The following is a 14,034-nucleotide window of genomic DNA, read 5'->3' as shown; positions in this document are numbered from 1 at the left end:
ATTCCAATTGGGCTTTAATTCTAACTCAAAATATGAAGTTCCAGAAGTGGAACCAACCAATTTGGACTTTTCAAAAAAGAGTTATGCTGTCGGGAAGACAGACCAGAATCCGCCACCCCGCATCAGCTTTGACACACAATTTTATAAAATTATAAAAACCATTCAAATCTCGTCCAAAAATTACAAATTATACCTTTCTGGAAACTAGACTCAAATTAGAACATCATGGAATCAAGAATAGATCAAAAATAATCAATTTTCATCAAGTTACAGACCAAACAATAAACGAGTACGAATCTATCAGCAACTATTTTAATCAAAACTCAAACCATAACACGTTTATGACATCTCTAGGGTTCAATAAGGGGTTTAATGGTGAAAAAGACCTTCATTGACATAATACTAACCTTTAATTAGTCGGGAGAGGGCTAGAACATGCTTGAAGTGGCACAAAAAAAATGAGATAGAGGCTGCACCAGAGACCGATCGGACTGAGGTAAGAGGGAAGGAAGAGTAAAATATAAAACTGTTACACTTTGGCCCTCCAACTTGCAATTGGATATAACTTATTCCTAAAACTTATTAATAGGACTTTTAAGATTACCACAAGAAGCCCCTCAAGTTGTAAGATCAAATCCCGATTATTTCACAAACTCCACAACCGTGCATGCTGCCAAAAGAAGATTAGCGGTTGTTACATACAAATATAGTCCTTCAAATTATGAGAGTTGATGTCTGTCTTGAGTAAAAAGATGGATGTATGGGCTTTTAAAACGTATTACAAGGCTCTAAGTTAGGAAGATGAAACCCCGGCTTTTAAACAAACATTTATAAATGATCGAGCCGATTGACGAAATTTACAGGCGTTACAATGTTTAATCCCATCAACACCATTGTACACCATGCTTCGGTGACCTTATTCACATGGTTTCCAATTTAAGTCGTCCTACTTATACACACATGTGAGTTTACACATACAAGTGGTTAGGTGACCTTTATCCCACAAATATGGTAAACCCACCTCAAACTCACAAGTTTCCTCCAACATGGTTAGGTGACCTTTATCCCATACCGAGTTCCCAAGTGATTTGAGTGTTGTATAAAAGGATGGTGTTCAACTTATTTTATAAAAGGGATTTTCGTTTTCTAAATTCTAGGTTGGAAAACAATTTATATACCTTTCATTTGCATGCATTCAAATGTATGGTACTTAGTTGAAAAACCCATTTTCATAGTTCCTATTAATAAAACTCATTTTATTGTGAAATCATTAGCCTTTAATAAAACCAATTTTATTACCTAACGATTTCTAAGGAACCAATTTTATGCTAGTTGTTGATTTTAAGAGTTTAACAATCCATATTGAAATAGCACAAACAAAAGTAAAACAACCAAACAAGCATAAAACATACAACCACAAGTTCATAACCTTAGCCTCCTAATTTTGACTAAACTTGTTGACCGAAACAAGTGTGCCAAAAAAGTCTCTCCTAAGGGACCTAAAAGGACATATGCTTATGTCGGTGAACTCCCACTTGATCCCGCATCCAAATGCTCCAAGTGTTCACTCCGTGTTGTGGTCTCCTTCATTTTATTTGGGCTTCCTTCCTTGCATCTCCTTTTACAAAATTATATCCTAATACAATTTTTTTCTAGTAAAAGAAATGCATCTAATCTACTTAATATTACAAACCAAATGAAATAAATAAATAAATTACAAACCCAAATAAAATATTACAACCATATCGAATGAACAAACAACCACTTGAATGAACAAACACATCAACACAAACATTCAACCAAACACAAGGTCATGGCTAGGTTATGAACATCCATTACACATCCAAATATGCAATAACACAAGACCAAAAATGGTTCCCCTTTCCCCTTGAAACTTTCGGCCTAAACAAATCAAACCGAAAGTTTTCGGGTTTTGTCCAAACAAAATAAGCAATCATCCAAATGGCCTAGTTTTTCAAGTTTTCCACATGCATGTAAAGTATAATCTTGAAAAACCATGGGGTAACCAAAATCCCTAAAATTTTTGGCCAAATGGTAAAACCCACCATAAACCCAAAAATTTTTGGGTCTAATGAAGCATACATCCGTATAAGCGGCTCTTGATGCCATTGTTGGGTTTTTACAAGATTATCAAAGTCATAAAATCCCATTTTTATGAAAAACGCAGCGGAATAAGGATTTAAATCTTGTTAATTTGAGGTGTATAAAACCAATTTTATACATGCAAAACCCAATCTCGGATCCATATACGAAATACATACTAACAAACATATGCATGTCACTATAAGTCCATGCATGTTAAGACTCCCTTTCAAAACCAAGGAAAAGTGAAAGAGATGATGAATGGTAGGCTAGAACTTCAAAGGAGGAGTTCCTCAAGCTTGTATACCCCAAGCTCCCGACAATACACCTTATCTAGCTAGGATTTTCACTTGTAAACCACCTCCTTGTTTCCTTTTGTTTTGGCCGAATTCAAGAAGAAAGGAGAGGAGGAGGAGTTTTTTTTTTTTTTTTTTTTGTTACTTGTAAAACTAATGAGAGAAAGGAAGAGAGTTGGATGTCTTCAAGGTGCCACCCCAATTGACCACTTAGAAGACTTGCATACCCACTTATGAGAGTTGATGTCTGTCTTGAGTAAAAAGATGGATGTATGGGCTTTTAAAACGTATTACAAGGCTCTAAGTTAGGAAGATGAAACCCCGGCTTTTAAACAAACATTTATAAATGATCGAGCCGATTGACGAAATTTACAGGCGTTACAATGTTTAATCCCATCAACACCATTGTACACCATGCTTCGGTGACCTTATTCACATGGTTTCCAAATTAAGTCGTCCTACTTATACACACATGTGAGTTTACACATACAAGTGGTTAGGTGACCTTTATCCCACAAATATGGTAAACCCACCTCAAACTCACAAGTTTCCTCCAACATGGTTAGGTGACTTTTATCCCATACCGAGTTCCCAAGTGATTTGAGTGTTGTATAAAAGGATGGTGTTCAACTTATTTTATAAAAGGGATTTTCGTTTTCTAAATTCTAGGTTGGAAAACAATTTATATACCTTTCATTTGCATGCATTCAAATGTATGGTACTTAGTTGAAAAACCCATTTTCATAGTTCCTATTAATAAAACTCATTTTATTGTGAAATCATTAGCCTTTAATAAAACCAATTTTATTACCTAACGATTTCTAAGGAACCAATTTTATGCTATTTGTTGATTTTAAGAGTTTAACAATCCATATTGAAATAGCACAAACAAAAGTAAAACAACCAAACAAGCATAAAACATACAACCACAAGTTCATAACCTTAGCCTCCTAATTTTGACTACACTTGTTGACCGAAACAAGTGTGCCAAAAAAGTCTCTCCTAAGGGACCTAAAAGGACATATGCTTATGTCGGTGAACTCCCACTTGATCCCGCATCCAAATGCTCCAAGTGTTCACTCCGTGTTGTGGTCTCCTTCATTTTATTTGGGCTTCCTTCCTTGCATCTCCTTTTACAAAATTATATCCTAATACAATTTTTTTCTAGTAAAAGAAATGCATCTAATCTACTTAATATTACAAACCAAATGAAATAAATAAATAAATTACAAACCCAAATAAAATATTATAACCATATCGAATGAACAAACAACCACTTGAATGAACAAACACATCAACACAAACATTCAACCAAACACAAGGTCATGGCTAGGTTATGAACATCCATTACACATCCAAATATGCAATAACACAACACCAAAAATGGTTCCCCTTTCCCCTTGAAACTTTCGGCCTAAACAAATCAAACCGAAAGTTTTCGGGTTTTGTCCAAACAAAATAAGCAATCATCCAAATGGCCTAGTTTTTCAAGTTTTCCACATGCATGTAAAGTATAATCTTGAAAAACCATGGGGTAACCAAAATCCCTAAAATTTTTGGCCAAATGGTAAAACCCACCATAAACCCAAAATTTTTTGGGTCTAATGAAGCATACATCCGTATAAGCGGCTCTTGATGCCATTGTTGGGTTTTTACAAGATTATCAAAGTCATAAAATCCCATTTTTATGAAAAACGCAGCGGAATAAGGATTTAAATCTTGTTAATTTAAGGTGTATAAAACCAATTTTATACATGCAAAACCCAATCTCGGATCCATATACGAAATACATACTAACAAACATATGCATGTCACTATAAGTCCATGCATGTTAAGACTCCCTTTCAAAACCAAGGAAAAGTGAAAGAGATGATGAATGGTAGGCTAGAACTTCAAAGGAGGAGTTCCTCAAGCTTGTATACCCCAAGCTCCCGACAATACACCTTATCTAGCTAGGATTTTCACTTGTAAACCACCTCCTTGTTTCCTTTTGTTTTGGCCGAATTCAAGAAGAAAGGAGAGGAGGAGGAGTTTTTTTTTTTTTTTTTTTTGTTACTTGTAAAACTAATGAGAGAAAGGAAGAGAGTTGGATGTCTTCAAGGTGCCACCCCAATTGACCACTTAGAAGACTTGCATACCCACTAACATTTGAAAATAATAAGAGAGAAAGAGAGAGAGGGGGGGGGGCTCCCTTCCTTGTTATTATTATTTTTTTTTTTTCAAACTTTCCATTTATATATCTGTGTTATAAAACTTATTACTTATAAATGTAACACAATATAGGCAACAAGCTAGGTAACCATTTTCACACATTGTTTTTTAACCATCTTAAATAACACTATGGAATGGTCTCTTTCAAAGTATAAATCATCCATCCATATGATCTATTCATTTCACAAGTACAATGTATTTAGAAACCTCGTTCCAAATAACGCAAGTGTTAATATTTATTTGATATGATCATATCATATATAAACAAATATTATTGGTATTTGTCTAGCTTGTTATTGGGTATGACCCGACTTGAATTATAACGTACTAACCACATCAATAATAATATGTGTCTTGAGCAGACCGAGTGCAACAATAAATTTGTCATATAATGATCATTTTATAAAATAATTTGTAGTATATTATGCAACTTGTCATATATTGTACTGCACACCATGCAGTCACTATGACCTATTGACCCATTTATTTATTGCAAGTGCTATATTTTAGTTTTCTTTTTTTAGAGTATCGGTAATAGTACAAAATAGCCATTATACAAATTCAATTGTTTAATGTACTAACTTGTATCGCATCTAATATACTTTTCTTTTTTAGTAATAATGTAATATAGCCTATATGGTTTACTTCTAGCTTCAATAAACCTTATACTTTGCAAATTCATTCAACTATTATGATTTTAAGGTATATTAATTCAACCTTGCTTAAATAGTGAGTTACCATCCCGCATATGCATAGTTCAACAATTTAACGTCTATTTTTTATTTGGTTTGACGGTTTGTCAGAACATGCTATATATTTTTACGTTCGGTTTAACGATTCCGTCACAAAACACAGGTCCTAGACACTAGTTTGTAATTAAAAACCAAATGGTCTTTTGTGTATGTATACTTGTATCTAACTTTCAAAGTGGTGCATTGTTTTCTTTTAAAAGGTGGGTCCAAGTCCCGTACTCATCATTAAATAGATTAGATAATGTGTGTGTATATATATAGATATATATATAGAGAGAGAGAGAGAACGACGAGTTTTTTGTTTTTAGGCTATCACACTCTCTAAATTTAAAGAACCCTGATGCCACAATTTGGCCAAGGTATGTTGAATTAACTGGAGCTACGTTGACTTCAAAGTTTGACTTGAGCGTTCCTCAAAAAACCATACTGCCGATTATCATCATAAGAACAGAACTCTCAGACGTAAATAAACATTGAGAAATTTATTAATTATAAAGAAAACAAATAATAAATGAACATTAATTGAAAAGAGTAGGAAAAAAAGTATTCATTTATTATCAAATGAAAGACAACTGGTGGTATTATTAACTCATAACTTTGAGTAACTAATAGTTGTCAGGAAATGAGAAGAAAAGAAGTACAGCCTTTTGAACCACTTCACTTGACTTGAAAGTTGAAATCATTCGATGCTTCTCATTTCACCCAAACCCTAACTAACATATCTCGGATCTGCAATGTCTCGGAGCAGCCTCATTGATCCCAGCAACCTGCATCTGAAGAAGGAGTTAACCAAAGCTACCCGTGCCTTACGAGATCCCGGCACCACTTCCTCATGCCTGCTCACGTCATCCAGATCCCCAGTCACCACTAATAACAGCCATTATAATCACATTTACATCAACAACAACTTTGCTGCTGCTGAGGCTGAGACTGACAGCAGTAATTGCAATGCCAGTGCTACTGGTAGTAACAATAATAGGAGGAAGGAGAAGAAGGTGTTTCTGTACAATTGGAGAACAACACACAGATCCGGGAGCCAGAGGAGAAGTAATGCCGATGAAGGAATCGGTGACGGAGAGGAGAGTGTGGATGATAGTTTAAGTGATGCGCGAATCGCTGCTGCTGATGATGATGATAGGTATGCGCTGTCCTCGACTTCGAAGATGCTTAATCGCCCTGCGCCGCCAATTAGGGCTAAAAGGAATGTGAGGCATTCGGCTGCTGCTTTGAAACTCTATGATCATGATGATGGTAATTCGGATGATTTGGTTTTGAAAGGGGGTTCGGGGAACATCACCGTTGCTGTCTAGGTTTGGATTGGATAAATTGAAACGAGATAATAGTAGGAGAGACGATTCGTCTTACTGTTATAGCACCCCTGCGTTGTCCACAAGCTCGATTAATAATAAGTATTGGGTTGGATCATGGGATGGGATGACTGGATCTTTGAACAATGGAATCGATGGTGATGATGATGAAGATGATGATGATGATCAGTTAGGTGTACCAGGTCGCCAGGGGTGTGGGATTCCGTGTTACTGGTCGTCTTCCAAGAAAAGCACCCCGAAACGTGGCGGGTGTGGCAGTTGTTATTCTCCGTCGTTTTCGGATACGTTAAGGCGAAAAGGAAGCAGCTTGTTATGTGGGAGTCAGGCCAGTTATCATAGACGGCACCATAGTTTGACTACGGGTGGTTACAACAAGAAGAGGCACACACACGTGCGTAAGACTTCTCATGTTCCATTGCTTACAAATGGAGACGAAAGCAGAGACCGTTCTTCTATCGGGACGGATGATGAGCTTGAGTTGGAAGCTTTGAGTCGGTTAGACGGAAGAAGATGGTCAACAAGCTACAATAGTCAACATGGGTTGGAGCTAGTAGCTGTAAATCAGGAAACAGAAGGGGATTCACCTTCATCTCTTGTTGATAATATGAACTGCTTTAGCTATAAATATAAGCCAATGTTCTTTGAAGATATAGTTGACCAAAATGTTGTGGTCTTATCCCTTGTAAACTCTATAATTAGAGGTAGAATTGCTCCAATTTATCTTTTTCAAGGTCCACGTGGCACTGGGAAAACATCAACAGCTAGGGTTTTTGCTGCTGCGTTAAATTGCCTCACCGCTGGGGACATGAAACCTTGTGGGGTTTGCACAGAGTGTGACGGGTTTATTTCAGGCAAGAGTCGGGCCATAACCGAAATGGACGGGTCCAATAAGACTGGGATTGATAAAGTTAGGTTTTTGATGAAGAAACTGCAGATGGGTGGTTCTTCATCGACCTTTATTAGGCATGATGTTTATGTTATTGATGAATGTCATTTATTACCATCTAAGTTATGGTTGGCGTTCCAGAAGTTTCTTGAAGAACCACCTTTAGGTGTTGTGTTCATCTTTATAACCACTGATTTTGATAATGTACCGCGTGCTGTTTTGTCGCGGTGCCAAAAGTATCTTTTTAATAAGATTAAAGAGAGTGAGATAGTTAATAAATTGAAGAGAATATCAGAAGAGGAGAATTTAGATGTTGAGGAAGATGCTTTGGATTTGATTGCTTTGAATGTTGAGGGTTCACTTCGGGATGCTGAAACTATGTTGGATCAGTTAAGTTTGTTAGGCAAACGAATCACTACTGATCTGGTGAATGAACTTGTGAGTTTCCTGAACTTGTCATATATAGTATAGTTTATCTCCTTTTTTTATTGTAAATAGGGAATTATTGATGACAAAATGGGTGGGTTGGAAACATGTTTTTGTCAAATCTTTTATAATTAGTGTGTCAAATTTTTAGACAATTAGTGTGTCAAATATGATTACAAAATTGATAATTTCACTAATAATATACTTTTTTTAATAAATCAGGAGGTTTTATCATTTATTTTACCTTAGATATAAAATATAGCACAAATTTATTCATATATTTAGGTCTGTAAACTAACCGAATGTTAGTGAACCGTTTGGCGGGAAGTTTGTAAGTTTTTTTATTTAATAAGCGGGCAAACATGAACAAAAAATTTGCTCATTTAGTTAAGCAGGGAAACATGAAAAAAAGCGTCGTTGGTTTATTTATGTTCGTTTACGTTCGTTCATCAAGTTCGTTAGTTTACGTTTGTTTTAAGTAGGTCTATTACAATTTAGTCTAGTTTTAATAACTTTTTAGGCCCAACACATGAACACAATGACACATTGTTGTTCAAATTTACTTGTAGTTGCTTTAGCTAAGCTATGCTTGTTCATCTACGGTCAGTTATGTTTGTTCGTTTACATTCGTGAACTGTTCTTTGACGCTGTTAATGTACAAACATAAACGGACATGAACACGAACAAGAAAACCTTGCTCATTTGATTGTTCGTGTTCGATTGTTTGTTCTTTTGAAGTTAAACGAACATGAACATGAACATGAACAAGAATATGCTCTGTTTGTGCTTGTTCAGTTCATTGTTAATATAGTAAGTTGATGCATTTGATGCTTTTAAGTTTCCAGTTCACTTCTTATTTTGTTCTTTGGTACTGTAGGTGGGAGTTGTATCAGATGAGAAGTTATTGAAACTTCTGGAATTAGCAATGTCATCAAAAACAGCAGAAACAGTTAAAAAGGCCAGAGAATTAATGGAATTGGGAGTTGATCCTATGGTTTTGATGTCTCAAATGGCTACACTTATAATGGATATTATTGCTGGAACATACCAAGTGGTTGAAGCCGGATATGGTGACTCGTTCTTTGATGGTAGAAGCTGTAAGTTCTTAAATTTTTAATTCACTATAAGGACAAATTTTATATATTAACAACATAAATTTAGTACTAATAACGGTTGTGAACTATTATCCAGTGACAGAAGCTGAAGTGGAAAGATTAAAGCAGGCTTTGAAACTTCTTTCAGAATCAGAGAAACAATTAAGAGTTTCTAGTGAACGGTCAACATGGTCACCGCAACCCTTTTACAGCTTGGTTGTGTCCCTTCATCAGATCCTACTCCTTTAGGAAGCGGTAGAAGACAAAGCTCAAGAACAACTGATGATGGCATGTCAGCTACTTTTAAAGATATCTATTTCCAAAAACAGAAAGTGGATACTCAGCACTATGAGCCTCAAAAGTCAACTCCTTTGAAACCTAATCACACAAGTTCAATTAACAGCCTGGAAGATGCAGTCCTACCCATGAGGCAACTTATCAATGGAGATAATCTGTCTGTCTCACGTCATGATGATGCCATAAATTCAAACATATTGGATGATATTTGGGCCCGTTGTATTGATAAGTGTCATTCTAAAACACTCAGGCAGCTGCTACATACTCATGGGAATCTTGTGTCTGTTGCAGAAGATAAAGGTAATTTTAAGTTTTTATGCACTTCAGTTTATTTTAGAGGTCGAAAAAGAATGGAGTGGGGTTGGGTAAAATTGGTCAAAAGGGATAACCTGTACGTAGGGCTGTTCGAAAAGCTTGTTGCTCGAAGTTTGCTTGAAATCGGCATGGTGGTAAACGAGCCGACCCGGCCCGACCCGACCTGGATCAGTTTGTAAACGAGCCAAGGTAAGCTTGGCTCGTTGGCTCCCTCGTTAGCTTGTTTAGCTGGCTCGTTAAACTAAAGCCCAATTTTAGAGTGTGTGCATTTGTGTAAATCTTGTAGTTTGTCAATAATTTTAAATAAATGAGCTGGGTGGATGACCCACGAGCTGGCTGGGGCTTTTTATGTGCCAAGCTCGAGCTCAACATTCCAGCTCATTAAGATAAATGAGCCCAAGCCCAACCTGGCTCGGCTAATTTACAGCCCTAGTTCTATGCTGTGTGTTGAGTTGATCGAATCACTTTTTCCAAATCTTTTTATATACATGAATACATGATGTGTGACCTACATGAATACCAAATCTTTTTACATGATTACAAAACTACATTCTTATTTTTTGAATAAAACAATATAGGAGGCTGCATCAAACACATACTGAAATTGGAATGGGCAAATTTCTTTTGTCCATTATTTTGACATATTTAACGGATATAATATGATTACAAAAAAAAGACCTTTTATTAAGTAATCCAAAATTTAAATTGGTGGATTTGGGCTACTTCTGACTCAGTTTTCTTTTTAGCCAAATTTTGTTATTTAACCGAGTTGGCCCTTTGAGATAAACATAACCCAAAAAACCAATTCATAAGCATTAAGCGACACAAATAAGGCAAAAAACTATTAAATTTGATGATGTACATATGAGGCTAGTTAACATTTGATATATGTATTCATTTTGCAGGCATCCTTGTTGCTTATATAGTCTTCAGGGATAAAGATATCAAAAGCAGAGCCGAAAGGTTTGTTAGCAGTATCACAAACTCATTTGAGATCGTTCTCCGTCGCAACACAGAGGTTAGAATATTATTACTGACGGATGACAAACCAAAACTAAATAACGGGGAGCCGACAACAGGTTTGACTTAGAGGAAGACAACTTCAATGGACAAATGTTCCAATCTAGAACCATCAAAAGGTAGAAACCCAGTTCAAAGAATAGAATCAATCATACATGAACAACGGTTAGAAATCGCATGGTTACAAACTGCAGAAAAAGGCACACCTGGGTCATTGCAACGGTTGAAGCCTGAGAGGAATCAAGTGTTGCCTCAAGATGGCGGAAGTAGTGGTCAAATGGAGTCAACACAACAGCAATGGGAAGATGAGTTGACCCGTGAATTGAATCTTTTGAAGATCAATGGCGGGAAGCCCACTTCAAAGGAACCAATTGCTATCTCACCAAGCGTTAACAAGTAAACCCAAGATACCATTTACTTTAAGTCTGTTTATATTTTCGAGAACATACTTTAAAGTTAGAGGCGAGCTGGTTAATGTGTCAAAATTGGGTCTGATTTGGTCGAACCAAAACACTTTCTTTTGATAGTTTTAAAACATTTTATGCATATTAAGTGTGCCAAATATGATTGCAAAAGTTATACTGTTTCACAACTAATTTAATAAATTTGAATAAAATGAGTTACGCGGTTTTGTGCATTAAATGTTGGCTTTCAGTGACTTTCAACCAATTTGACTTGTTTGTTTTAAGATAGAAATTGACTTTCATTTTGGTTTGATTTATGCAGCGGGTACGAGTCTGGACCAGCACGTGGTGGTTGTCTCTGTTGGAACAAAGACAGAATCGCAGGGGGAAGGTAAACTCTTAAAACTCTCTTGGCAAATTAGAGATGGAACATGGGTGGATTGGGTTGGGTATCGGGTCAAACAAGCTATTTTTACGTGTCGGAAACACGTTTTGTCCTAAATTTTTTAAATTTAATAATTATCATGTCAAATATGATTACATAAATTGTATTGTTTTTTGTTTAACAAAATAGTTCTAGGTTTTTATGCATTTAAAATACACTTGGTATTTACCTTTGACCCCTTTTACCTGTTAGAAATAAGTAAATAACCATAACCCGAATTGACCCGTTTATGAACAACTATGTCATTGTTGCCACTTCTAAAAGAAATCTTCAAACGGAATAGAATGTGTGTGTGTGTGGATTCTATATGTGTGATGAATTACTTTTGTTAACTTTGTTTGGAACAGATGAAACCGGGGACCCCGGTTGGGCCCCGCAGAGGTGCGAGATTTTTATTGTTCGGGGAGTGTGGAAAATCAGGAAGGACAGAGTACAGGTCTAGAAGGCGATGATGTATAAAAGCAAAAATTCAAGTCAAATTATTTTCTAATTTATTGTTCTTGTAGCTGTTATGGGATTGGGAGGTACATGTAAAGTTCTAAACATTTGGGATTTCTGCTTTTTGTTGGAGCAATAAAGGTGAAGAAGGATCATTCTTTCTTCCCTTCACTTCCCTTGTAACTTGCACAAATTGCTGGCACTTCTGTTGGTGACCTTCTTAATATTACCTTTTTATTCTTTTTATTTACTCCATTTTTTGGTTAAATAATGATGCTGATGTAGAAATTATGCATTTCGTTATTAACATTCTCCCAACTAATGGTTTTTTGTCTTCATCAAGTTATTATTAATTTACTAATACTTGGTCAAATTTATGGATCTCTTTCTTTATTGAAATCATTCACGGATTTCTTCTTGCATTCTGTTTTCTTACAGGCTCTAAACAAAATACCAAAATGACTGTTATCATATACCCTTTTTTTTTAACAATTCTTAGATGCATCTAAGATAAATACGACACAGCATGCGCTTGGCAGGATTTGAAACACTGGCCGTTTTTTCTTACCTTTTCTTTAACAAATACTTTTTGCCTAAAAATAATTAATAAAAATATATAAACATGTCGTTTTATATTTCAGCAAGTCTAACTCTTGCTTGGTAGCTTTTAACATTGCTTGTGATTATGTATTCTTTTTTAAAATGGTCCTATTAGCATCACATGTTATTTTTGTATATAGGTTGCGTTGCGTGATTATATGATTTTTTTTTTCAAAAGTATGTATGAACATCAAATGATTATTGTTTGTTCGTAAGTTGCGTGCAGCTTTTTAGAAAAAAGAATGTACGTGAACACCAGCCACGTGATTTGTGTCTAATAGTTGCATTTTTAACTGTGTAATTTTTGTTGTTTGGTTTTGTTTTTGTTTTTGTTACGTGATCGTTTAGTATTTTTTTGCAGTTTAAAAATTGTGTGATTGTTTAAAGACACTAAGAAAAAATTTAATCACACTCGGGAATGTAGCATAGTTAATTTGGGGTATTTTCATTGAAGTGGGCCAATAGCCACATATATGTATCCGTGACCGTTACTCTATTCTATATATGTGTATGTATATGTTTGCATAATGAGTGCTTGTGTGTGTTTGTACATATGGTATGTGGATTTCAAGAAATTGCGCTTGTTCGCTCCATCATGACAAGTTTATAGTGAATCCCCGGCCCAATGGTATTGTCACAATCTTTTTCAACAACAGAGTAGAAATAAAACTACAACCAATCTACGTTACATATTAGCAGGATGGGCCGGCCGTCTATATATGAGTTTGTGACTGTGGGCCTGAGATTATTATTATTATTATTATTATTATTAGGTGAGGTGAGTGAATCAATCGGCGAGAGAGAGAGAGAGAGAGAAATGGGAAAGGAGAAGAAGGCACTGGGAGCGACGGGTGAGTTCTTCAGGCGACGTGACGCGTGGAGGAGCCATCCGATGCTGACCAATCAGTTCCGCCACGCCACTCCTGGCCTCGGAATCGCCCTCGTTGCGTTCGGCGTCTACGTCGCCGGAGAGTTCGCCTACAACAAGATCTACGCCACTGATTGATTTCGCCACAGGTTCAGCTTCCTCAATTTCTATCTCTATTCTAGTCTAGGGTTTTATTGTCTCTATCGATTAATTGATTTATTATGTTTTATGTTGACTAATCTGAATATTGAATTGTTGAATTCATATACGTAGTATGGTTTGCTAACATTTAGATTTAGGAAGGAATGGCTTTCAACTCATACATTAGCTTAGCTGCTGGAACATTTAAATCCAATCTATCTATCTATCTTGGTTGGTATGCCACAACAAAATATTAAACTTCAATTATTTTACACTGAAAACTGAACATCTTTCTTGCTAAGGTAATAGAAGCTTCATCAGTAATCTCAAAGCTTCATTTCCATGCTACAACTTGTCCACTAAGTTAATAGTATTTTAGCATGTAACACGTATTAATACCAATGACTTAT

At 35.9% G+C, this 14,034-nt stretch overlaps 1 protein-coding gene and 1 pseudogene across 2 annotated transcripts; both read left to right on the top strand.

Moving 5' to 3' along the window:
- Positions 1 to 6,096: 6,096 nt before the first annotated feature.
- Positions 6,097 to 12,029, top strand: LOC143628372 (protein STICHEL-like; annotated as a pseudogene). The gene is made up of 6 exons (XR_013152735.1): positions 6,097 to 8,014; positions 8,880 to 9,099; positions 9,194 to 9,693; positions 10,614 to 11,124; positions 11,455 to 11,523; positions 11,925 to 12,029. The product of XR_013152735.1 is annotated as a protein STICHEL-like (transcript).
- Positions 12,030 to 13,315: 1,286 nt separating this feature from the next.
- LOC143628371 (NADH dehydrogenase [ubiquinone] 1 beta subcomplex subunit 3-B-like) lies at positions 13,316 to 13,621 on the top strand. Its single transcript, XM_077097985.1, has one exon. It carries the CDS (start codon positions 13,316 to 13,318, stop codon positions 13,619 to 13,621), a length of 306 nt encoding a protein of 101 aa, XP_076954100.1.
- The last annotated feature ends 413 nt before the right edge of the window (positions 13,622 to 14,034 follow it).

This window comes from Bidens hawaiensis, unplaced genomic scaffold (genome assembly GCF_021521415.1).
Source record: "Bidens hawaiensis isolate Kalapana, Puna unplaced genomic scaffold, B.hawaiensis_p1.1 tig00004931_1, whole genome shotgun sequence".
NCBI lineage: Eukaryota > Viridiplantae > Streptophyta > Magnoliopsida > Asterales > Asteraceae > Bidens > Bidens hawaiensis.
This window is presented reverse-complemented; position numbering and strand designations above follow the sequence as displayed.

Excerpts from the sequence above, each read along its gene's own strand:
- LOC143628371 (XM_077097985.1), top strand. The coding sequence starts at position 13,316 with ATGGGCCGGCCGTCTATATATGAGTTTGTGACTGTGGGCCTGAGATTA.